Genomic DNA, 26,769 nt, shown 5'->3' on the forward strand with positions numbered 1-26,769 from the left:
GATCTCAGAAGAACAAATTAATTTTATGAGATTATTTGCATTTGGTTATGTTTCAGAGGCCTGGATTAACACCTAAGAGTTTGTGCTTATCCAAGCCTTTCGGAGCTGCAAATTGCAGAAGAACAGCCACTTGTGACATTTGCAGTCCTGACTGGAAGAATGGAAGTGTTAGCTTTCCTGCCTTGCATAAGTGGTTTACTTTATTCAAACTTGTCAGCACAGTCCTACTTTCAATTAACATCTGGCATGCAAATGAAGCAAACAAATCAAGATTACTTTTAGTAGTATAATACTTTAACAAAATAATTAAATGACACGGGATTAATACAGAAATTAGTGATGTCTAATTGAGTAATATACATAACATGAATTCAGACACAAAAATGGTTAAAAATGTTGGTAGCAAATATTTTTGTCCTGAGTCCAGTTACTTAACCAAGATGTATTGCACTGGGACCCCGAACAAGTGAATGGATTTTAATAATAGCCACTTACCTCAGCACTTGGTGATCCAAGGAGAATGTCAATAATGAAATCAGCAACACAAGGCAAGTTGTAGAAAGATCCTGAGATGAAACGATTTTAGTTAGGGGGTTTTTTTGTTTTGCCAGGACTTATTAAAAGGAGTCAATTAATTGTACAATTTATATTTAAGTTCTAATAGGAAAAAAAAAATACCCCAATCTACCAACAGCAGGAATGAGAGGTGCACAGGAACTGGCTTATGCCCTGACTTTTCTCCTTCTGGCAAAGACCATCATTGCAAACATCAAAAGACAAATTTCCTCATTCTCCCTAAGGATTCAAATATTTTGCTATGTGAAAGCAAGGGTCTTGAGAAATCATTTACTAAACTAAGCTCTATCTAGCTGAAGTTTTTGCTAAACAACTAGTAAAACCAGAAGAATATGCTTCAGAGTGAAGTTGTAATCATTTAAATACTGAGCTCATTAAAGCCCTAACCATCCCAATCTTAACATGCCTGCTAGTGCTGCCCCCAGACATACTGCATGCTGTCTCAGTGTATATTCTTTCCCCCGCAACTAAGAGTATTTTAGGTGTACCCTTCTCATGGGTTAAATGTGACAGTGACGTCATATCTGTGATGGTCCAGGAATTATGTAAGGGGTAAAAATTTCAGATCTGTAGAATGTCTTGCATTTGAAAGCTTGTCTAACTCTATCCCAACTCTGCAGTTGGCCTAATAAAAGCACCTTAAGAAATCCTTGCCACTCAATGGGTTAAAAGGCACTCAGGAGCATTAGTTAATTTAGCTGTACCAAACAGAGGAAGTATATTCCTTCAGGATGAAGGTTAGCATAGCCCAAGAAAGCCACTGCCCAGCCCGGTAAGTCCGTGGTCAAGCTGTGGTGTAAAATCTTGGTATTTGCTGAATGAAAACCTAAGCACATGGGCAGTCCTTTAAAATCAATCAGCTTGCTGAATCAGTTAATTTTTTGGACAAGGGTGAGGAAGTGGCAAAAAACCATTCATCTGCCATATACAGTTGCTATGATAGTCTGTGTACTTAACAAGAGCAGTATATCTACACCAGCAGTTGATTCATGACAGTTTACCAGGAGGGTAGAATTAATCTCAAATGTTTAAGAGTCATCTGCTCTCATCAAAAGCAACTCTCAGCTATATGCAAGCACATGATTTATCATCCCAAACACATCAGCCCTCAAGTGAAATCACAATTTAAGACTTCTGTTGTATCCTGATTATTCTGATAAATGTATAACATCACTATGCCATCCAAAGTTTCATCTCGTACAATAAAGCTTGTGCCTTCCTTTCTAGTTGGTTTATTAAATTATGGCTTCAAACTGAGATGGTTCCAGTAGAAGAAATTTCAGTAAGAAGTGAAGCACAAAGTGCATTGATTCATATTTAAAAAAAAAAAACCTATCAGAGTCTACTCCATACCTAATTGCTGGCTGCGTAGCTGTAAGCACGTGACTAACAGAGACAAGGCCTCTCCAGCAATCAGAGCATCTTTGGTGGATACAGACTGCTGTCTCACACAGATTCCAGCATGGAGGGCTGTTGGCTCTCCTTCGCTTCCTGAACTGCAATTGCTTCCTGCAACAGGTGAGAAACAAATGCTAAAAATCAATTATTTTCAGACTCTGATCAACATTTTGCCTCTTAAAAAATACTTCCGTATTTAAGTGCATTTTAAATACAGCACAAGATTTGAGTATCAATTTTAAGTTAGCTCAACTCTGAATAACTTAAGTGTCACACTACTGAAGGGGACTGCTTTTTGTTTGGATTGGATGATTCAGTTTGGTAAGGATGATTCCCTTACCTGAGCTGCTGAGCCTGTTTCGAATCCCAGCAGGAAATAAAGTGTTGCTTTCTTTTATTGGTTGACTGCTCCCCACTAGGTCAAGCCGTCCCGCAGCAGCAGCCCAAGAAAGTCTCATGAAACAAGCCACCGTAGATGTGAAATCGTTAACCTCCATAGTCTGAAGAAACAGGAAGAAGTAGTTACACCTTTGCCTCATAAATAGCATCCATTAATTAGGAGGAAGGGCAATCTTCCCAATCATGAATCAATTCCACAATGAATTCCCAATCATTTCTGTCTCTCTCCCATTAATTGGTCCAATGATACAAAGACTTATTTAAGGGGAATTTTGCATGGCTCCCTTGAAAGTCATCAGCTTTGTCTCCCTTTCTTGCATCTGGAGCTAAGCAGACTAACTTCAAATCATACCAGCTGGGTAGGGAAGCACCAATATGAGATCTCTACATTAAAACACATGGTATTACCACTAAAACAGTTCATAGTTTTCTTTAGATTAGATAGTAGAAAAAGGGGTCAAATTATTTCTTTTATACCAGTGTGCTATACCACAGAGCCACCCCCAGACTAGGCCTTAAGAAATGCTAATTCTTAGTGTTTAGGAACACAGGTATGTCAACAAGTATGTCAACAGGTATGTCATTAGTTGTTCTCAGGCCATCTTGAGAGCAGATATGGAGGCTGCCCCTAGACCAGCTTCACATTTTGGGTTTGATGCAGTATTGGCTGCAGACTGGCAGAACCAAATGGGGTGTGCTTCTAAACATTCTTCTCCAGGCACGTTGGGCAAATGGTGAACCCCCTTCTCTTTACTGGAGTTAGGTATATTTGTCCCCCTGCCCCCACAACAGCTCCACCCAGGCTAATGATGAAGTTTCATTCTTATAAAGTTACAGTTAAAAGCAATATTGGTTATTAGAAACTCTGGGGAGATTTTAATCAAGTCAGCACAGTGTTTAGCCACACTGACAAACAGGAACCTGGTCACCTTCTAAATTCTGGTTTCTGGGTGTATAATTCAATCCAATACTTCACCCTTTCCCCTCTGATTTTACAGACTGTACAGTGTGACAGAAAACAGAACATATGTAAAAGAAAATTAACAGCAGCACTATATGATGTCTGGGTGTCTTCCAACAACCCTGACAAAGCAGTGATTAGTCACATCATTGGTTTACTACTTCAATATATTATGGATCTGTTAGAGACACTAATTAAAAAAAAGTAGGGTAAGCTTTGGGGTGAAGACCTGGATTTTCTCCAAGACTTAAATGCTAATTTCTGCAGTTCTCCGTCAAACAAGTTTAATCTTCACCTTTTATTGGAGAGCACTGTACTTTAGGCAAAACTTGTGCTTACTTGGATTGCAACTCGGGCAGCAGGTATGATCTCTTCCACCCGAATGGAGGATCTGTCAGATACTGACAGCTGTCGGTAGGATGACTTCTCAGGCGTTCCACAAATAGACATCTGTCTATTAGCCTGCCGGCTCACGTTACGGAAGGGACGCGAGGACAGAGCTTCTACTCCATCCTTAACGAGATCCTCATCTAGTAAGGTAGGCATTGTTTGGCCAACAAGCAAGAACCTGAACACAAAAGAAGTCAGGCCTTTTCTTGAACAACAATTGGTGATCAGCTTCATTGAAGTACTCAAAGCACTGGTTATATTTGGTGACATTAGGCCAATGACTACAAATGTAAATAAAAAGAGTAAGTACAATTATAACACAATGAAAAGCAATCCCGTACCTGGCAAGTTGTAGACAGATGGAATAGACTCCCTGTCTTGTTTCATAGTCCACTTCTGAGGGTATGGAGTCTCTCTGCATCACATTTACAACCAAGCTTGAAAAATAAAAACAAAAGGCTTTGTTTAATACAGTATTTTAGCAAGTATGTTTTTCCCCTCCCCCCGCTCTGTCACCAGACCCTCAGTTACTGCCAGACTGTACAGATCCTCAGTTACCAGACTCACACCTTTGGAAATGATATCCCTATGCTGTTTCCAACTGCGTTCTGTGCCTCAGCTCCCCACAGAAGGGACCACTTCTAGGGAGTAAAGTTTAGTTTCAGTGCCCGATTCCAGCCTCTGCTAAAACTGGTAAAAAGACCAGCTCCTGAGGTAACTGTGAAATGTCAACATCATTCTAAACTGAAATGAGGCCAAGTATTTAGCACCCAAGCACCGGCTACAGCATTAGGAGCCCTGAAAACAGAAAACTAATTCTGCTAAGAATGCATCATTGAATCAGAGTGCAAAGCCGTGCACATTGCACCGTAAATACAAAAGCTGTTCAGTTATTACTGGTGAAAGTAAATCTTCACATAGCTCTTAAATAGAAAAGCAAAAATGGATTGATGTAGTTGAATAAAATGCCACGTAAGCATCCTACATTGCATATAATATGATAAAGTCTCCTTCAAAATTATACATTAGCACAGACCAGAAAAAGGTGTCACAGGGGAAAAAAGTTAGGCATTTACAAGGACTAACCTTAATCCTCCTGCCCTGAGGAAGTTTTCACAGAAAGATTTGGCACAATTTCTTGCCATTTCATCATCTGCAGTTGGCATCAGCTTGGAGCTTAGAACCTGAAAAATGCAAAGGTATAAATATTCTATAACCCATGTAGACAAAAATTATGTACCTGGCACTTTAGACACACTAGAGACTCACCTCATAATCAGTACTGCCTGTTCCCTCTGAGAGAGGAGACTGTGCAGCTATTCAAGTTACATTCTTTCAAAGCTTTTACTAGTAAGAGAGGCATGAAATATAATAGTAAAAAAATAGTAAAGGAAGCAGAAAAGATATTCTCTGAAAAAGTTTCCCACCCATGGCAAATAGCTGCTATACAGTACAGGGCAAATTTTTCTTCTTATTGTTCATATATATGAACATTCTTCTTATTGTTCATGTATATGGATCAATTAGATGTTTATCACTCTGTAAAATGAAATCTGAGCATCCAACAGGATGACCTCCTACACTGCACCTTCCAAATATGGGAATTATGAACAAGTTCCTGGATGGGTCACAATCACCCAACTGTTCATCACTGCTAGAAGAGAGTGAAAATGCAACCTGGTTGTAGCATACAGGAATAATACAGGAAAAAAATGGAGAACTAGTGAAGGAGGCAAATAATAATTAGAAGACTCAAAGAGCAGTTTTCCCAGACACCAGCAATAAGAGCATCAGCCTTTGTTCAAAAGGGGGGAAGGGTGGAGAGGGAGGCGTGTGACAGAGGATACTTGTACCCTTAATTGTACTAAGAATTTGACTTATCATTGACAATGGACCCCCCAGCTTGTAATTTATGATCCAGACATCTGTAACGGTGTTGTAAAGAAATGTCCTAACTGTATCAGTATGACTCATTGCTGACAACTGTTATCCCATAAGAGCACTTAAAACTACTCTGTCTCCCAGTGCAGGGAGAGAGAGAGAGGGAAGACATAGGTCTCTTAGCAATGACCTATTGGCTGAATTCTTTGGCATTCTCTTTTTATTTAATGCCCACACATGAAACTCTGGAAAAAAAAAAGTACACTTGTGGGGTTTGAATCTGTTTAAATCTTTTGGAGTTCTGGGATGTACATGGCTCTCAGGAATACATTTAGAAATCAATAATCTACCACAGGCTTTTAGTCATTGCACAAAGTGAATGGAATATTTACAACTAGTTTCCTGCAACTGAGCCTGTGTCCATTATGGCACTAACCCTGGGTGTCTTTAGAACTACAGTAAAACCCACTGTCTGTCTGTCTCTTTTTAAAAAAAAAAAAAAAAAAGGCTTCTCTTGGTCCTCCTAGTTGGGTTTGTCAGAATTCTTCTCACAGGGACACTGCCACAATTTTTGCTAGCATTTTCCCTAGCTTCCAAACTGTCAACGTTCCTTATTCTGGTAAAAATAATCCAATTAAAGTATCAAACTGAAAACAGCCTGATTTTCAAAGATGTTTAGAACTATTCACTTTTTAAAAAGAGCTGCAAGTATCCAGCACCTCTGAAGATCCAGTGAAAGATTCAAATAAATGGCTAAAGATCTTCCATTACACAGGCAGAAAAATACTAACAAAAAAGTATGTCTTCGTTTTACAACTGCAGTGATAGAGGTCTAGATTTATAGGGAAATCTTACAGCAACCTTAAAGCAAACTTCAAGCTCTACACTTACGGACCCTTTCGTTACCACAGTCTTGCTAGGTTCTTGATTTATATAATGAACTCAGTGTAGGGTACTTGGTTCTTAGTAACTGAACACATCTTTTTAGGATTCAAATGGTTTAAGTGCTAGAAAACAGGCACACCAAGTGTTTTCTTACCTCCAAGTTGTAGAGCACTCTAAAGGTGGACATGCCAGGAGCAAAAGATCTGAAGAGACTTTCCAGTATTGAGCTAGCACTGGGCTGGTGTTGGTGTTTTGAAGACAAAGAGGGGGATTTTGAAGATTGAGAACTTGATTCTGACAGCAGTGTTTTCTAAAAGAGGAAAGGCACAGAAAAAGCAGCACTTTTAGGACAGTGGATTTCACCGAAAGGGAGGCCTTTGAACATGATCTTCTGAAAATCCAGGAACAGCCCCATTTGGAAAACAGCTAGACATAAATCATTCAATCCTTGAGAACCTTTTGCTGCTATCATTGAAGTTTTACATACCCTGAACCTTTGCATAAGAGTACCCTGACAGAGTATTACAATTTGGATGTTTTAAAAAATAATCTTTACCCTATATGAACAAGAACTCTGTATGATTTTAATTCATACCTTTCTTCCCAGAGAATCTAGTTGATCAAGTGCTTCCTGAATAGCTGGGTCAGTAGGAATTAACAGCAGAAGCTTTCGTACTCGCAACGTTATCCTGCAAGTTAAGAGCAGTTTATTCCACATAAGATAGGATTCAGAGCCACAGAGTGGACTGGAGTCTGCATATTTCTGGAATTATTTTTAAAGAGGCAGCTATTTGGACTCTGCAGTAACAGCATTTCTCCAATGTTTAATAATCATTTAGCTTGTTTACCTTGGCTCCTCTAGGTTGGCAAGCTGATACAGCATGTCAAATACATTACACACGAGAGCCATTACTACTCCAGGAAGGGATTTCTCCTGAGGATTAAGCAGAAACACAATTATAAAGATTTTCCCCCTACCTCTCTAAGCTAGTTTATGGACTTCTCCATTGAAGCAACTGACCCAAATACAAAATCTGACCCAGGGAAATCTCATCAACTTTCTAGCCCAAGACATTATTTGAATTCCAATATTTAATCATTTGCTGTTCCATACACCTATTTCTGTTTATTTTTACATCTACCTCAGACAAGAGACTTCTCTAGGCCAGCTGTTAACTCCGAGTTGGAGCACAATGAGAGAGGTGTTCTAGTCTTCCCCCATTCTCAGATGTTTTCTTTCACATACTTGAGTTTTACTGGCAAAGAGTTCCAGAAAAACTCCTGAGGTTTTACACTTAATTGCCTGCATGTCATCAAATAATGAAACAAGACTAAGACTTGCATTTGCTTGAGTCTGAGGCTTTGCATTTACCATAAATACCTAATAAATAGGTATTTATATGCTCAAGTACACACGTAATGCAGTCACTACATCCACACTTTTTAAATCTAGTTTGGGTTGGATTCAAGTATCTTGTTTTAATTTCAATTTGTAATAAAAGAAACCTTCCCTTAAAAGCATTTACTCAATCCCAGAGGATTGTTTTTTTTAAAATCTTCCCTTCCCTCCCTCTCTCCTCCCCACTCCTCCCACTCCCATTTACGCAAAGGATCACATACCCACAAAGCACATGGGCATTGCATAAGATTTTCTCTACAAATCAAGTGGATTACAACACTGACTGACAATGCCTCAGTCATTTTCATCTCTGCTTCTGTCAAAATACAAAACATCCTGATCTTTAGCACCCATGCTATTCAAATCCAAGTTGTCTGGACTGATTTTGTGATAGATACAAATGGAAGCCAGAAACACCCCCCTTTTTCAATTCTCATATGTAGCAGAATTTGAAATCAGTCTTTGGAAGTGAAGGGGGTAAAGCGTGAGCTACAACGTCACCACATTTGCAAAGACTAGCTCACGGAAAGTGTCCTGTCACAGCAGGTTTCAGCTTATTATACTGTACCTGTTCCATTACATATGATGAACTGAAGACACCACTGCTATTACTGGAGCTGGCTGAGGAATCAGCAGAGCTCCCTGATGGGGTTCCGCTTCCTGATGTCTTGACTGTTAGCATGTGTTCATCTGAGAAGCCCAGCTGGTGGAGCAGCTTCTGATCTTTATTTATTGTGAGCTGCAACAAAGCATTTACCACTTAGTTCTGGTAGCAAGAATCAAGTTAATTAGATTACTTGTTAATTAACATACCAGACTATCATTTGCAAATATCTGGATATTATCCACAGGAGAATTCAGCAGCTTTGCTATCTTCCATCTGACACTTCCCACAGTTTCATTGCTGTGAGCCTGTAAAATACAATGTTAGTCTGGTTGATGCTGATTAAACAGCAGGGCCTGACCTTCTCTAACGTTCTATTAAAAGTTTATTATTTTTTTTCCCTGCTTCCCTGCTATGTATAAGAATATTTTCCACAAGGGAGACTGCCTATATAGGGAAACAGTGAAAATGATATCAGATACTGCCAAGTGAACAAAACCTGGAAAATTAATATTCTTTACATGAGTTTCTCCATCATCATCCTCTTCCTAAGTCTAAGTACATTTTTAGAAACAGTGGGCATGTGTCTACGTATTAGGCTGAAGTAAACTAATAAACTCTGTAGCACTGCATGTGCAGACGCTGATGCGGCTGGCTGGTGGACAAGGGTGTTTCAGTGCAGGGGCTGCTTTGTGGCCTAGCCAGCACGTCATTAATATGCATGTGTAGACACACCCAGTATGTTCGAGCTAACTGCACCATGTAAAATGTTTATCCAGATTGTAATTCATTCATCCTTAGGATGGGGCACAAATTGAGAGTACTAAACTTTCACAAGCAAAATGATCAATGCAGTAGGATATATGTAACCAGTACAGACATACCTCTACAGTGAAGGTATCTTTGGTAGATTCGTATGTAACATTAAGCGTTAAGAGATGTCCATGGAAAGAGGCACCGTGAGGTAGAATAGTTCGAGGAACATAGTAAAGATCCTACAGAGACAGACAATTCTTGAAGTCAAAATATTTTTACAACAGTGAGCTGTAACAAGGATTCTACTGGACTATAGCATAGATCTGAATAATTTACAGCACTATTAAAATACTGAAAGGTTTCTTATCACGCTATGAGACAAAGACATAAATATTCAAGCACCTTACCTCTATGGTTATCACATAGCGTTCCGCCAAAAGTAGCAGCCTCTCAATTATTACAAGTTTAGTTGACCTAGAGATTGAGTTCAAAATAAAAGCAGGGAGTAAGTGGCTTAGGCAAAGGTCACCATCACAGATTAGTACTCAGCAAAACCAAGGACTAAATTTGGTGGAGACTAAGTAGTCTAGGTCTACTAAACTGAGATGCTTTGGTAGAGTAGGGTGAAAACCTTGCACTGTACGCACTTCATGTATCATGTCTGAGACACTGCACAGTATGTCTAGAGAGCCCATTCTTATACCTGGACACTAAAGTTGACAGGTTTAGAAACCATTAGATCCCTGAAGGATAAGAAGCCACCTCCTACCACCTTCTATGCCAGGGACTGGCAACCTTTTAAAAGCAGTGGGCTGGAACAACCTGGCTCTGGTCTAATGCAGGCCAAGTAGCTTTGGCAGCACATCAGCGGTGGGAGGCTTTCCCCATGCTCAGCTAGGCAGCTGTGCCTGTGCCACCATTTTTTTTTCCACCCTCCCACTCTCCAGCTGCAGCATGGGCACAGATACTAGCTAGTGGGGAGGAGCACTGGGACTAGGTACAAACCGTGTCTACGCTGCTCCTTTTCTCCCCACTCTCTCTCCCCCCTCCTTGCCTCCAGCTACAGCATGGGCAGACCTGGAAGCTGCCCAGCCTCAGTGAAACTCCTCACTGGCTGGAAGTTGTACCCATGCTGCAGGTGGCAGGTGTGGTGTTCCGGAGGTGGCAGCAGTATAGAAACAATTTGCAGTGGTCCCGGTAGCTACCCAAGGGTTGGAAGAAGCACCTGCACCACAGCCAGGGAACAGGGGTTGGGACAAGCATTGGCAGCTCAGGCACAGCTCCCACTTGCCTAGCCCTGGCATGGGCATAGGCAAATCCCCCAGCCACTAAAACCATGAGGCCTATGTCAGAACAGAGCTGAGAGAACAGGGAGAAGCAGCAGTCATTTGTAGCCGGAAGCTGCCTGGCCTTAGCACAAGCATGGGCACAGGCATAGCCAAAGTCCTCCAGCTCTGAGGGATGGATCCAATGGTTTCATGGGCTGGCCATATGCTGCTGACTCCTGTTCTATGCCACAGGTGGAGTGCATGAAAAGCAGCAACAATCCTAGAGGACTTCAGTACTTACACTTCCAACCCGATTCCCTATACAAGCTTTTAAAATAAAGACTTTTCGGAAATCAATTAAATATTAATTGAAACACGCCGCTGAAAAGCTACCATTGTAAACAGCCACACACCTGTCCCTAGACAGAAGCATTATGAAACCTGCCTATTCCTCTTAGCAGGATAAGCTAAGTTGGGTTACTGCTTGCAAGTGTTAGTTTATGATACACACTCATTTGTGCTACTTCAAAAATACCCCCAAAACTTTGCTTTAAAAGGATGATTGGAGCAAATTCCAACCTCTAATACTAAGAGCAGAGATTTAAAAGGCCCATATCAACAGAAGTACTTAAGTATATTTTAGCTGCCTATGCCAAAGATTGCATACAGAAAACAGTCTTATAACCACTTCAGAGCCTAAGTTTTTACCAGTAAAGTTCCCATGGTGCTCACAATGCTGTTACTTGTCCATGCCCATATCTACCGTCATCATGGCTGAGCAAAGCATTTATCTCCTACTGAAGCCTGTTGGGATTCACAAATGAGGTACTTCTATGCCTCATCTTTTCAAGGGTCCAATTTGGTAACATGTCCAGAGCACATTTAACATGTTTTATTCAATTAGGAATAGAAGGAAAACAGCTTAACCACCTTTCTTGGACAAAAAGATGTAAAGTGCTATAGAGAAAAGCTGAGGAGCTCTGTTTGTTGCAATGACCTGCTTGGCAACGTTGAATCACCCTGAGAATCTGCAAAGAAATCCAATCTTACAGGGTAGACAGATAAGGAATACAAAACCTGAGGCTATACTGAGCTGATTTTTTTGTCACACTAAAACTTACTGCACTCCACATTTAAACTTGTGTAGGAAGAAGCTCAGACATTTGTCGTATGTTTATCCTCTTAAGTGAAGACATACCTGTAGGGAGACTGTACTGATGTTGCTACGGTAGGCATAGCAGTTGCTGTAAGCATTTTTGTAGCCCTCGTAACAGCATGTGTTAATGTTGGACCACCAAGTGCTGAACTGGCTGCCTAGAAGATAAAGGCAGACACGTGTAGAGCTATACATATATTGCACTGTATGTTTCAGTGAAGAAAAGCAAGAACTAAATGGAGATTGAAGCTTTTATTGTGTTACTTTAAAGTTTCAGCTACATTGTATTACTTTTGTACCTTCACTAAGGGGTGGTGGCTCATGAAAGGAAAATCCCCGTTCATTAAAAAAACTTGAGCTTTTTCCCCACAATTCATTATTCTAGTGCTCGTTTAAGGTAGTTTATTTTAAAATGTAAAAGCCAGTAAATTCTTCTTTATGACAGACTGGCAATATTCTGGGAGAAACAATAGGGTTACACTGTTTAGATCATGGACGACTTGTTTAGCAAATAAAGTGCTAGATAAAACGGTGAGTTGTTTAAGTAAAATTACATCAAGGTAAAATGGGATTTCAGTTTGTCACTTACCTCTAATCTCGTATAACAATCAGCAATAAATTTCTTGTGTAGTGATACTGAATCCTTAAGAGATGAAGGACAAGTAAATTAGATTTTTATTTTTAAAACCGAGTGTGAAATGGCCAAATTAATGACCAGTTATAGTATGCAGAGTACTAAACCTCTGTGCATGTCAAAACTGACATAAAAAAATATAGCTACCTTTTTCAGCCTAGGATTTAAATTAATATAGCTATAATTTATGATCAGCTGAATGGCTTCATTTGCAATTTCTTCATCAGGGGATTCCATTGCAATTTTCCAAATAAAATCCATTCCTATTAATTCGAGTTTTTCTACACTCTGTTCAAGAAAAAAGAAAACAATGCTAAAATTCAAGTTTTACTAGTTATATAATCATAACAATGTATATAATTATAGACTTTTTATGCCTGCTGGAAAAATCAATTTCTGGCACACATTAAAAGCTGTTTCGGTGCGTCAGTCAGTATGCTATGAAATAAACTTCAAATCTACGCCACTCAAGACATTTAAAAAGTCTAAACCACTGCATACATAACATTTAAACAGTGATGCCTGATCCCTACGCCCCCGCCCCCCATCATCTCAGCCAAACCAAATCAAGACTGAAAAACTAGCAACATTTAGGAGTTCCATTCTGCTAAGGAATGGAATTTATTCAAAATATCCAATCATATGCTAACATGCTCACCAAATGGCATAGATTTCATAGACATTAGAGCTGGAAGGGACCTCGGGAGATCATCGAGTCCAGCCCCCTGCCCAAAGGGCAGGAAGTCAGCTGGGGTCATAGGATCCCAGCAAGATAAGCATCCAATTTACTCTTGAAGGTGTTCAATGTAGGTGTTTGAACCACCTCCACTGGCAGACTGTTCCAGACCTTGGGGGCTCGGACAGTAAAGAAATTCTTCCTTATGTCCAGCCTGAAACGGTCTTGCAGGAGTTTGTGACCGTTCGACCTCGTCGTCCCTTGGGGCGCTCTGGTGAACAGACGTTCCCCCAGATCCTGGTGGTCACCCCTGATAAACTTATAGGTGGCCATCAGATCACCCCTGAGCCTGCGCTTTTCCAGGCTAAAGAGTCCCATGGCTCTCATGTACTGATCAAATACTTAAGTCACACTTGAGGACCTGTTAACAGATATGACAAATTAAGAGTCCATGATGTGTACAGCAAGCTACTTTTGCTAGTAAAAAATAAGAGCAGACAAGGTTAACAACATTAAAAGTTTTAAGGATTTAAATATATTGAACCTACTTGTGTAAAAAATTAACTAAAAAAACAATAGGGTGTTTTTGGCTATATGTGAGCAAAAAAAGGGTAGAACTTTTCTTTATTCAAAATACAGTTAAAACAAGACTTGAGATATAAAATTTTACAAATGACTTACCAATTGAGTTCCCTGCCTCTTTAGTCGATGATCACACAGATTCACATTCTCAAAGAATGTCTTAAATAAACTGAAACCTGCATGTAAAAACAACGCAACTTTTTATTTGGGCTTAGGTCCTATGCTCGTCTTATACACAAACAACAAGACTGAGAACAAATAGAGACTGACACAACGAGGTTCATTTTAAAGCTGACCCAATGCCCAAACAGATTTTTTGTACCATTCATTGTGATTTCATATGACTCCAGCTTAAGAATTTTCTCTTTGAAGAGCTGCTGTTGCACGTCACTCTCCAGATCGTGCTGACCTTTTGTAAACCACTCAAAGCACATCTGTGAATGGAGCAGAAAAGCATAAGCATGGGTTCCCCACTTAACATCAGAAGTTCAGCACATGTGATACTGCTGGTACTATAATGATTTAAATCCTATAGTGAGTCTAATAAGAAATACTTAAACGATGACAAGGGAAGTTATGCATCTGTAACTACCTGAAATGAACACTACTGCATATAGCATTATTATACAGGTATCTATATAAATGCAGAGAATACCAGACTTCATCTTGGAGCAAAAGGTTCACATTCCACTTGTTACACTACCCAAGCAAAGCAGCATTAGGGATTCCTGGCACTGAGAATACTGCCATCTTTTCCAGGAAATGTTAAAATGACATTTTGTTGTATATGACTCCATGGGCTGAACATTAAGCAAGAAATGAAGAGAACTCTCATATAGAGATGGCCGACCAAAATTCCCTTTCAGCCAAATACATTTATGTTCAGTGCAACATGCTAGTTATTGTTAAAATATAAAACCAGTATCATTCCACATGACTTTGGAAAGTATTTAAAGACAAACAGAAAGCAATAAAAGATTAACTGGAGAGCCACTAATGAATGAGCTGCTAACTCCATTCCTCAATCACAGGGAAATCATTTGAAGTTTCTTACCTCACGATCTAACTCGCAAACATCCTGACCAGTCACAAGGCATTCCCAGATTTCCCTCGCACGATTCCAACCCAGGTAGAGGGTGGCTTCTTGCAGAAAAAATGCTAAAAATTTTAGATGTGCCTCTAGGTACTGAAGAGGAGAAAACAGAATCAAGTATAAAGTCCTGTCATTCTGAGAGAGAACTTTTAAATTGAAAATATATTTTTTGTCTCAACTGTTAACGTGCGATTGTCAGAAAGTCTGGAGAACCAGAAACTGCATCTGCAATCAAGTCCATGTGAACAGGCCTGCCCAGAGATTGTTGCAGGGCCTGCTATCATTTCTATTTTAAGCTAAAGATATCATTTGGGCCACCTTCTCAGAATAAAAATGAGCAAAGAAACCAAAAGCATAAGAACACCAGGATGGCAAGTTCTCTGCTTCTACTGAACCCACATACTAATATGCAAATATTTTTTTGGTCTGAAATGGATGCAACCAATTCCAACTACCAGTCTATTAACACAGAACTGCACCAACATTTAATAGTTAAATAATGAATAACGCTCAATTTATTTATATTACAAATAATAAAATGGATTTTTGGAAGGAGGAAGCATAGCATACACACGCACATACAGCATCGTCCAAGTGTTGAACACACATTCTCATACTGTGTTTTAAAACAGCAAAAAGTATGCTGCCTAGTACCTCCCGGTAGGTGTATCGGCCATCCACTAATGTTGTTCCAACAAGTCCTCCAGGACCTGCTACAGATGCAGCCAATCGATGACATGATATTAGGCTTCCTGTCACCAGCTTTACTATCTCAAAATTTTTCTTCAAATCTTGAATGATGCTCTTCACAAAAAAACAGTAAGGAAAAAGAATCTGTAAAACACTCACCACCAGGCAGTTTTGCACTTCTGTAGAAGTATTAAAGACCTTCCTGAGAATTGTGGCATTATTCAGCAAGCACCGCAGCCCTGCAAAACTCCTCACCCCTACCCCTGCCAACCCCATCTTAAAGGCTTCCTTGAAGGCTGCTATCTTTTGGCATTTGGCAATGAAGCACTGGCTCTGGACTTCGGTAAAGCCAACACCTCAACGCAAAACAGGTATAACACAAAATGTGACATGCTGGCAGACTGGGGTGCCATTTTAATTTTACTCTCCAAGAATCAAATTTGATTTTTTTGGCTCAAAAGGCAATTTACAAGATCATCCTGTTTGAGCTAGTCTAAATGTCAGCCATCTTAAGCTCTCCAATCAGGTCTGCATGGCAATGGCATGGAAAACTAAGATAAAAGGACCAGTTCTCCTATAAAAGAGATTACTTGCACATAAATGAACAGCTCGGAACACTAGGGAATTACAACATTAAAAACATGCTATGAAGTCATCACCACTATTAGACACTAAAATCGAGCAGACCATAAGTAAGTAATATGTATTCTGTTGGTACAAAGGCAGAAGCCTGATGGGTATGCTGTGCCTTCAAAAATATTTCAGCACATGCTCTTACCTTGTCTTGCTTTTGGTATGTTTGCTTGATAAACGAACGTGTGATTTCATGGAGCTGACGTAAAGCTGGCACCACCCACACAAACTGGGGATTGTTGTGTTGGGATGACTAGTAATGAGAAAAGTTGAACAATTACACAAGTGCACGTGATAAACAACAGACCTATTTACTGTAAAAGCATGTGGAAGCCTGTTTATTCTCAGATACTCCCACCACTGCAGATAACAGCTATTTTCTTTCATAAAAGTGTGCACTGTCACTACTTCCCAATTCATCTTCAAATATAATGGAAGTATCTTTTAGTTTTCCAAACACACAAGGACTAGTTAGCCACTCCTGTTCTTTAGCCTGTGGTCTCACCTCACTGATAAGAGATTGCGTAGTCAAGAAATTAACAAAACTAGAGATAGATGAGAAAGCAGGATGAAAAACAAAAAACAGGCTCTCTGAGGTCAGGAGGGAAAGACAACAGGACAGGCAGCCAAGGTACAGATGGCAACAGTAGCCAGGAACAGCCACCCAGTGAAAGATCAAGTTTAAGAAGCAGGAAGAGGAATCAGGGAAGAAATAATTTAAATGATTTGGTCTGCTGATTTACGATTAAAGCAGCAGTAGGGACATAATCAGTGGCTGTCTCAGTGTGATGTTGCAGAGCTGCAATGGGTCTATAGATGAAAAACCAAGTTTATTTTTGAAAAATAATGCTACACAAGATCAAACCACAAGCTAAAAATCCTCATGCTGAAAAACTGCTCAGAGCTCTGCTGGGTGAGGCCTTCAGGAACCTCCCCTTTCCATTAAGTTTGACCACAGAAGTTAGCTCACTAAGCTTTTGTCTGTGAAGGTAGTATCTTGTTTTTGGTTTAGATACTAACTATTAATGCCGCATCCCCATTTAGAATTCCACCAGACCGATGGACAAAGCTACCCTGACTTCACACATCTGGAAATACTGCTAGGCTTATTTTTTAATTACTCAGATATTATTAAATTTCCTCTCATTCTCATGAGTAAGTGCACATGTGTTTGTGATTCCACGCTAGCAGAGGCCTGGATTCAGATACTGCAGAAAGCTGTAATATGGTTTAAGGATACATTTAAGAGCCATTGGTAGTGAGAACAGGAAAGGAGGGATTTCAACAAATATTCTCCATGACAAAGCCCGAGATTTGCACTCCTCAGTGTTAGGGGGAAAAAAATCTCTTGCTAGCAAGGAAGTCAGCTATCTTGGCACCTAGGAATAATGGTGGTACTAAAAATCTTCTTGGGCTGCTGTTGGGAAACTAGAAAAGGCAGTTCCCATATTGATGTAGTTCAGCATAAGGGAAAAAAGGGCCCAAACTAATGAAAAGCCATTTCCCTTTACAATGGCACATTTTAGACAACCCAAGAAGACAGAAGCATTCTTGCAGGCTGAAAGAAAGACCATGTGATACAAAGATAGCATGGTTAAGTGTGGAGAAACAGTTTAAGACCACATGCCATGAGTTCACATGGTCAAAACCCTCCAATCTCACTCTTCAGAAGCATATTTTTGTGCTGCCCAGGAAACATTTTGAACATTCAGCTGCAAGAATAGATGGTTGTTGTTAGGCACGGAAAGTGTTTCCTTAAGTCTAAACCATTACTGAAATTTAAAAGCCAATTTGTGTTTTGAGATTTGTCTGATAGATACACTAGAAAACATACTTCACTTTCAAAAAAAAAAAAAAAGAGGATAGTTCACATTTAAGGAACATACTAAAATACTGACATACCTTAATAGCAGTTCCATCTGCAAATTCTAACCTTGAGTCCATCCTTGCAGTTTTCCCAAAAACTGATCACTCCTTTGGCTAGAAATTTGTTTAAAACAAAGGCAAGAGACTATGAGTCTCATAATAAAACTGGATCAAACAAACTGTACCCCTCTTGTGGACTCCCCAAGGTAAGAACTTACAGATGGGACCAGGGTCAAACTGTACCATTTGATAGAAGAGGGGACAGGGCAATATTAAAACTTTATAGATCGTGCCACTTTGGGGAAAAAGATAATCCTAAGGACAGACCAACCCTTTTAATATCTTCAATGCACTTGATGATGTAGCTTCTTTTGATTGCCTCCTTCACTGCATAAGCATCACTAAGGATTGTCAGATGTTCCTCCAAGGCCTGCTGAATTAGATTACAGGGTAATGTTGGAAGATGGGCCAGTTCCCAAAGCACCTCCAAGACCTACAAAGACAATATACAAGGTTAGGCCATGACCAGCAATTACAAGGATATCCAACCTTATCCTTTATCTAGCAATGGAAGAAGGTATTTCTCATGCCTTTCCAGTGGTCGTCTCAATGCGCGCTTCCCGACCAATGCGTCCTATAAGGCTCAGTAGTTTCTGTCGCACTCTATCGCTCTCAATCTCCCAACTCTGCAGGGCAAAGAAATATTATTTTCATGACAGCAGCAAATATGTAACCGACATGCAAAGTTCCAAAGCTCTTAATTGCTTTCATCTGCTCTTTAACAGTGTCATCACCAAAATATTGAGAGGCACGCGTTTTAAATGTGCCAATTCCCATTTTTGTTATTGGGAATTACACAACTCATTCACTAAACGCGTTAAAAACACAGTACAATCAGACGTAATAATGAAACCTTTTCTTGAAAGTACTTCTAGCACAGATAGAGAAAGGCTTTAACTATTTAAGTGAGACTTAAGCAAGTTAATTGACAATATAATAGGAGCAGACAGCAATTTTAAGTACATATTTCCATCTTTTCTTAAGGTCAGATTCAATGTTTTGATCGAAATTACTATTCAAAAATGGCGTTTGTAGATGGGAGACTCAAACATATCGAAATCCATTTTAATAAGAAATTTAAATTCAGATGAAAACTTACATTCTGAATAAGAACAAACAGATGATTAAGTTGATCAGAGCTGAACTTCACAGCAGCTGCAGCAATAATAGTATGAATGTTTTCAATCACAGTGGATGATTGTCCTGACTGAAAGAGGAGGGAGACAAGCAGATAAAAGCTATTTTTTTGCAATAATCAAACGAAGAAAATTTTAAGATGGGACTTCTCCTACTATACAAACTTCACAGTGTAAAAACCTTCCAATATCTAAGGAAAGACAGATGAAAGAATGAATGATTCCTCATTTCACTACCAGGCAAATATTGAGAAAAGCCTTCGTACAGTAACAAGGGGCAAGTTTTTCAGTCTGACAAGACCCCAAAACAGTCATAATAGTGACCAGAGACAAATGGCTATTTGGTGAAAAGCGCTATGTTATCTGCAAATGTTCTGGGGTGGCACTAGATCCTCTGAAGGGTGACCTGAGGTACAAGGAGGTAAGTGTAGCCGTAGGCTTGTCTGTGCTGGATGATTTCCCATGCCCAGTGCCTGGCCCCTTTACAAGGATATAGCTTTAGAAACTGGGTACCATTCAATCCACAGAAGTTATGGAAGAGCATCTTGAGTTCAATGAGGAGAGCCTCAAGTCCAAAAAGAGTGAGAACCACTGGTGTAAATGCTATAGACAAGGAGGGACTTTATATTAAATGACTGCTTCCAAAAATATTTTGCATTTCCCTGTTTAACTTTATTAACCTGTTCAACCTTATTTTTTAAGGGGAGACCAACTATGGACAAGAAAGATTTCTACACATCCCTGCCTTTCTGCCACCCGACACCACCAGGGAGGGAATCCTGCCTGATCTGCACATCAAAGAGCAACTCACAAAGACACTCTCATGCACCCAGAGGGACAGATTTCCACCTTCAACTTCCTCTGTTGAAAAATTAAGTTTAATTTCTACCTATGGGGACTTTATACCATCTTTAATTTTCTCTGAGCCCGAGGAAAGGCGTGTGCCTAAGCTTGCAGAAAAGGATATGTTTTTTTTTTTTTAATTTCTTAGTTGGTCTAATAAAAGATATCATCTCTGAAAACAAGAGTTCTGGAGTTTTCCATTTCTTTTTGCCTCAGACCAATACGGCTACCAAATATATCCCTAAAGTACGAAAACACCGGCACTCAAACAGAAAGTTACTGAAGCTCTCCATGACTGGCTCAATAACCCTCTCCCCAATCTATTTTCTGATCCATAATAATAATTTTCCAAAGCCATTCACAAAGGCTGCGCACAAAAATGATTTAATCTACTTCCAGTTATAAGCAGGGATACTGGTTTTCTGTTTAAAAATCAGATTCTCTGATAAAAGTTGCAAATTCTCCAATTAAAATCCCCAAAGTTTACATTTTTCCATGATTAAAATGAAACGCCATTATATATATAAGTATCAGTTGATCACAATATTTTATTGATACATTTACAATTTTAAAGCAATTTGAAAACCTACTAGTGCCTCAACTGCTATAATAAAATAAATTGTAAATACCTATAAATGTTGGCATTTGATTCAGGGTTTTTTTTAATCACAGAAAAATGAGTTACCCCTGCCCTCTTCACTCACCAGGATGCGGGTCTAGGCAACCCCCCACCCCCACCAACTTTGTGGTGCTGAGCAGCCCTGATGTGCCAGTGTCAATGCCGCTGCCATTGCCCCTCACTCCTGACCCACAGCCCCCCTTCACTCCCTAACCACAGCTTGCCGCCTCCCCAGCTCTGCTGGCGGGGGGACCCAGCTGCCAGGGCTACAGGGTCAAGGACCCAGGTCCTCAGCCCCCTGCCCCACCTCCCAGCAGCTGCCCGGGGAGGGGGCAGCTGTTGCAATGGAGCGAAGCCCAGCTGCCCCTTCTCCCATGGGCAGCACAGCTGGAGCAGAGCCCATGGGTTAAGTGAGGACTGCCTGCTGCAGGCTCCCTGCCCTGCTGCCCTCTCCCAAGGCCTCAGAGGACAGGGACTTGGCAGGACCCAGTGTGGCAGGGCAGAACCAAGTGGGGAAGCTTGTTGCCCCTGCTGGGAGCCCCGCACTGCCATGGCAAGGCACCCACTGCCCACCCAGCAGCAGCAAGGGGCACAACTCTACACTGCTACCAGGCAGGCAGGGGGCACCTCGCAGTGCGGAGTTCCCAGTGGCGGCACCGAGCTTCCCTGCCTTTCCCCCGCTCGGCCTTGCCACGCTGGGATGTGGAGGCCCAAAGGGAAGGGTGGCAGGGTGGGGAGCCCCGAGTCCGCACTCACCCCGTGCACAAATCTGACATGGGAGCAGCAGCTAGCAACTTTTTAAGTCCCTGAATCAGATAAGAAACCCCTTCCCTCTCCTCACTCTCGACAACCCCCTCCCTCTGTGCTCAGTGGCACCTCCCATCCCTGCTGCTGTGCAATGCAGTGCTGCTAGACACAGTGGCAGTGGCAGCTGGCAGGTTCCCCCTACCCAAACCAGTTCCCAAGCTGACAGGAACCCCTGTGAGGTGTTAGAAATCCAGCAGGGAGGAGGGACCTGTTTGCTGCTGCTATCCTGAGCTGAGCTCAGCCCCCGACACAGTCCAGCAAGAATAAGGAGTGGCGCTGGAGCTCTCCCAGCCCCTGGGGAAGCCAGAGACAGCAAAGACAGCAGCAGCAGCAGGCACGGGAAGAGGGAATGGGGGGGAGAAGCGGGAGTTCCACCGTGCATGGAGGGAAAGGGAGCTCTTACCCGGTTTGGGAACTTAAAGAGGTCCACGCCGTGAGAGCAGCAGCTGGGGTCTGAAAGGGTGCCACTGCACCCCCTCTGGATTTACCCTAGCCCCTCACTTCTGTTGTCAACCTACATACACCTGTCCTGCCAGTGCTTGGGAACCTGAAGAGGCTTTGAAGAGGAACAAGAACATTAGCATTCCTGGGAAAGCCTAATTCAATGTGGTGACAGCATAGACCAGTCAAGGGCTCTTCCCATGTAGGTAGGCATGGGTGTGTGGAGGGGGTGTTCAGCTCCAGCTCTTCCACTCACTGCAAAAGTGGCAGTATCCAGAGCTTTTGTGCTGGAATTCTACATCACATTACATTGGATAATAGCATTACAAAATGAGCATGTGAAGTTTTCAGAAGCTGGAAGAAGGAAAATGAAGTTTGAACTCAAGTGATCTAGGGGCTTCTGCTCCTAGGACAAAAATGTTGTTAACATAAAACTTCGTTTGGGATGCCAACTCCATAAATGCAAGTCTGCTGACCCTATACTGCACTTCCTCATCCTGAGTTGGGGAAGTCAAGAGTCATGAGAAAAACTACAGCTAACACTATACCTGCTGCTGAAAGTCAGAGTAGTTACCTGACTATCAAATCATCTGGCCAACTCATGATATGTAAATCCCTTCTCTCTGCAGTTCCCTATACCTGGGAGCTATTCTTTGGCCCCATTCTTAATACAGTCCCCTGGGAGCTCTGACAACCTTATTCACCCTCCAAAAAAAGGTCAAACACATTACAAATAAGTCATGAATTATAGGACCACTTGTGACATAGCCACTAGGACAGCAGGCAGAAGTCCCTCCCAGTGCTATGCTCATAAAAGGTCTGTGGCAAGTCATGCATGTGCCTCAGTGCATCCCACCAATGAGCCTGCTTCCATGTGCTCTTCACTTAGAAATGTACAGACCCAGGGCAACTTTTAAAAACAACTTAGCCCACGCTTGAACTACTATGAGCCAAACAACACTTCCTGCCATGAAAGGAATACAGTCAGACCCCGAGTTACACAGGATACGTTCCTGAAAAACACCATGTAAGCTGAAACTGTGTAACTCGAGGCATTAAGTCAATGGAAACCAGGGGGATAAGGACCTGGGAACAAATTTGATAACATTTCATAATAAAAGGATATTTAAAAACACAAAATGATGGAATTAATAGCCTTATTAAAACCTTTACTCCTGGCTATGTGCTCATACAGAGACAAAGCTTTAGCCCCAGCTGCCACGCTGTCGACAACTGCTCCTTTTATATTGGTTATTTCATCGAGCCAAAGATTAAGGAGTTTCTCAGCTTTATCTAAATAAGGAATTCTAGTCACCAACGACACTCTTGAACTCACAGGGATTGTTGTTTTTACACAGTCTGTAATTTGTTGCTCACTTTTTTTTAATGGTACGCACATTCAATTCACTTAAACTGTATTGGCGAGCAATCGATGCAGCACTGTTGTCTTCTCTTAATTTATCAAGGATTTCTATTTTCTAGGCCAGGGTGATAGACCAATGTGCTCTGTTGGGCACAACATCAAAGGCTTTCTTTGACGCCATTTTCACAAATATTCAGGGGTTAGTTTAACCAAAAATGATGGACAGTCTTGGAGGAGATGACAAGTGATGCTAATGCCATGTACGCAGACTCCAAACTAACAACCGCTTATCGCAAACAGTGTAAATGTGAAGCAGGGTATCATGCAAGTTGAAACGTGGTCACGTTATACAAAGCGTGCATACGTGAATCAGTGCAACTTGAAATCGTGTAACTGGGGGTCTGACTGTATGCCTGCCTGACAGACCATCTCATTGGGAGAGAACTCACAAGTAAGCAGTGGGTCTGAGGCTGACAATTTATACTGTCTGAGAAGGATTTGCAATGTGAAATTCTGTCCTTGCATATTACAGTGCCTTTATAATCACCCTGGGGAAAATCAAAGCAGAACATACAGGTAAGATCATACAGTGGAAGAGCTGGTAAAACCCAAAACTCCTAACAGGCCATACTAAGTTCTAACCACCGAGTAATGCTCCTTCCCTAAAAATCAGAAATAAAACTAGGAGAGGCAAGATTCAGACTAGACTACAGCTGCATCCCCAGACAGCACTACCAAGGCAACAGTGGTACCCAATGAAGCCTGCAGCTGAAGTTCAAATTGCTTCTGTATTCTGGTGATCGATTTAATCCCAAAAGAATGAAATGGCAAATTGGATAATGAAAAAAACATCCAAACACAATACCCTACTCAACTGAAACCAAGCAGGAAAAGTTAGCAAGAGTCATAAAACAAAAATCTTCGTATGCAGAGGTTTTACATGAATAAAAAGAACCGTACCATAGCATCTGCCAATATACAGATTATTTGACCTGAAGCTGGGAGGAGGGAAAGCCCACATTCAAGTCTCATATTAAAACCACAGTGAAGAGAACTAGTGGAGTGCCCCCTATGCAGGCCTTAGACCGGGTCCACGAGTGGACTGAATCATTACTCTTCTAGCTCCTGCCTCTAGGGCAGTGCTTCCCAACCATTTCCTCAGCATGACCCCATTTGCTTGGCATGGCCCCTTGCTCCCAACCCAGATCCTTGTTTATCATGACCCCACCTGCTGATGTTGTGACCCCATTTGGGGTTGCATCCCACAGTTGGGGAACCACTGCTCTAGGGACTGGGGAGAAGGTTGGGTGGGGCAGGAGGGAAAGAAAAAAAAAAATAATAAAAAAAGCTGCATCACTCATTGCAGCATCCTTAAAATGCTTCAATGCTACATCCGAGCCAGAGATAAGGTGCTGTGTCAGCAGCAACTAGGTCATTAAGGAACTAGGAAACTTTATACAAATGCCATATGTAACCCTTTAGTGCAAAAGGCTTGGGAGAGATGCACCTTACAGACACTGCAGTGCACCTGCATGGGAAGTTACATAAGCTTTATACACCATATGTTAGGAAATGACTGAACAACATTTTTGAACTATTTAAGTAAACTGATAATTTCCAGCCTCTTGTTCATCTACTCTGTAGTCAGCAGTTATTTCAATATCTTAACAGTAAACTGTCAAGCTCTCCTTTCAGAAATTAACAGTCATTTTGAAATCTGAACATGTCAAAATCTTCTTAAAAGGTGCTAGGAAATAAAATAGGTCTGTTTGGGATACAGAAGGGCAATGGATAGGGGAGAGAATGTGTTGGGTGTGAAGCCCCCAGGTATAAAGGTGGACTTTTCTCCTTATGCATTCCTACTACCAAACCAAAGTCTAATAAAAAATTGAATTTCTTCAATTTTTAATCTACATTAGGGATGCACAGATAGAGATTTTTTGAGCCGATTTTTAAGGAGCCATATCAGCTGACACTGACCTGATATGCAGCTGGGCAGCATGAACACCAGAACTGGGCTGGTGTGGGGGGAAAGATGAGGGGGGTGGGCAGATCAAGGCCACCACTGCTTGCCCACCGCTGCCCTGCTGGGATGGAGCCATGACCAGTTTGTTCAGGGGATGCATGAGGGGGTGGTGGTGAGGGTAGTGGGGTGGCAGCAGCAGCTCCCGCTGCTGCACGTATCCCAGGAAGGCAAGGGGGCGTGTGCCCCCAGATGTCCGCGCAGGGCGGGCTGGGCTGCTGCTGCAGGCTGCGGCCAGGTCTGTGCCGGGCTCTTTGCAGCAGGGGCTGGGCTGGGATGGGATGTGCTCGGGGTGTGTGCATGGTGCAGCTGTGCGCATGCATGGGGCATTCATTGACACATTATTAGCCACATCGGGCAAAAAAAGTTGATTTCCGATACTGTTAATTTTCCCTATCTCCATACCGATCCAATATGGGACTGATGTATCGGTGCACCTCTAACCCATGTATAAAGTTTTCCTTTGGGAACATCCCATTCTCATTGCCAATATAAAAAGAGATTCCATTCAGGACAAGATCTAACACCTCTCAGTGTTCAGGTGGACACCACAGGCCAGGGTTCACACAAAGTATTACAGCTGAGGACATGTTAATGGCACAATTCTAAAAAACCATCATATTCACACACAGTAGGGACTGATGTAGATCTCTCAAGGCATCCAAAGACTTCAAATAATTCAAAGCTATACACATTATAGGGGATTGAATTGTTTGTACCAACTTAAACACCACCAAAACCAAACAAACCCTCTCTGCACTGGCACATAACATTTCAGTTCAAACTGTTCCAACTAAAAAGAGACAACCTTTCAAAGTGCATTTTGCATTAAGCATTTGAATCATCTTTTCTAAGGAGTGATTAATATGAGTGCTCTTAAGCTGAATTTCTTAATATGACAGAATGACTGATCAATCAGTAATGCATATGTAAGAATAAGTTGAGAGAACATTAATAGAATATGAGCACCTTTTCTTTAAGGGCTGACGATGAGTTGGATTCAGAAAAAATAACATTATAAAGCATGGTCATTAGAACAGCCTCCTTTTCAGGTTGATAGCTTCTTATTCTAAGTGTTTTTGCAAGCCCTTTCCATTTACTTTTAAGAGAAAAACATTTATCAATTAGTCTACAGTAATGAACACTCATGCTTCAAGATATAAATTGAATACTTGACTCTGGATGGTGATAAAGAGGTTGAAGAATAAAGTTCTATTTGCTTTAGATTCTGAGCATATTTTCAAAGTCTCATAATCTCCCCCTTCCCACCAGGTTCACACGCTACCAGCTGAGAAATACTAGGATAGAAAAAAGGAACAGATCCTTGAAGGTACAGATGTTAATTAGGAAGCAAGAGTAAAACTTGTACAAAATAAGCACCAAGCTAAATCTGTTGGCCCACGGGTGGCAGTTACAATAGTACACGCCTTTGAAAAAACGTTAAATGGATATTACATGAAAACCTCTAGTATCCCCCACTCTGCTGACACATTTGGGTACTTATCAAGGGGGAGAGCAGCCATGGAGGGGGGATTTTTTTTTTTTTTTTAATTAAAAACAGGTCAGGCAGATTAAAGTAACCTGAAACATAATGGTACTGTCCATCAGCACCCCACCCCCCACCTCAAAT

At 41.2% G+C, this 26,769-nt stretch overlaps 1 protein-coding gene across 2 annotated transcripts in view; it reads right to left on the reverse strand.

Annotated features, from left to right (window-relative positions):
- USP24 (ubiquitin specific peptidase 24) overlaps positions 1–26,769 on the reverse strand; it is an 88,747-nt gene that overhangs the window by 31,001 nt on the left and 30,977 nt on the right. For both annotated transcript variants that reach the window (XM_090047968.1, XM_090047967.1), the window contains exons 13-36: positions 19,007–19,114; positions 18,438–18,533; positions 18,179–18,340; positions 16,127–16,234; positions 15,313–15,462; positions 14,620–14,751; positions 13,888–13,999; positions 13,665–13,741; positions 12,455–12,595; positions 12,263–12,316; positions 11,716–11,831; positions 9,657–9,723; positions 9,378–9,488; positions 8,703–8,801; positions 8,458–8,628; positions 7,339–7,424; positions 7,086–7,179; positions 6,645–6,800; positions 4,811–4,908; positions 4,066–4,161; positions 3,674–3,902; positions 2,315–2,474; positions 1,930–2,085; positions 496–566 (exon numbers count right to left, since the gene is read on the reverse strand). In XM_090047968.1, coding sequence (XP_089904094.1) covers positions 496–566; positions 1,930–2,085; positions 2,315–2,474; positions 3,674–3,902; positions 4,066–4,161; positions 4,811–4,908; positions 6,645–6,800; positions 7,086–7,179; positions 7,339–7,424; positions 8,458–8,628; positions 8,703–8,801; positions 9,378–9,488; positions 9,657–9,723; positions 11,716–11,831; positions 12,263–12,316; positions 12,455–12,595; positions 13,665–13,741; positions 13,888–13,999; positions 14,620–14,751; positions 15,313–15,462; positions 16,127–16,234; positions 18,179–18,340; positions 18,438–18,533; positions 19,007–19,114 — 2,850 coding nt within the window. The remainder of the gene's footprint in view (positions 1–495; positions 567–1,929; positions 2,086–2,314; positions 2,475–3,673; positions 3,903–4,065; positions 4,162–4,810; positions 4,909–6,644; positions 6,801–7,085; positions 7,180–7,338; positions 7,425–8,457; positions 8,629–8,702; positions 8,802–9,377; positions 9,489–9,656; positions 9,724–11,715; positions 11,832–12,262; positions 12,317–12,454; positions 12,596–13,664; positions 13,742–13,887; positions 14,000–14,619; positions 14,752–15,312; positions 15,463–16,126; positions 16,235–18,178; positions 18,341–18,437; positions 18,534–19,006; positions 19,115–26,769) is intronic.

This window comes from Crocodylus siamensis, chromosome 5 (assembly GCF_052110815.1).
Source record: "Crocodylus siamensis isolate JL-2025a chromosome 5, ASM5211081v1, whole genome shotgun sequence".
In the NCBI taxonomy this organism is placed as follows: Eukaryota; Metazoa; Chordata; order Crocodylia; family Crocodylidae; genus Crocodylus; species Crocodylus siamensis.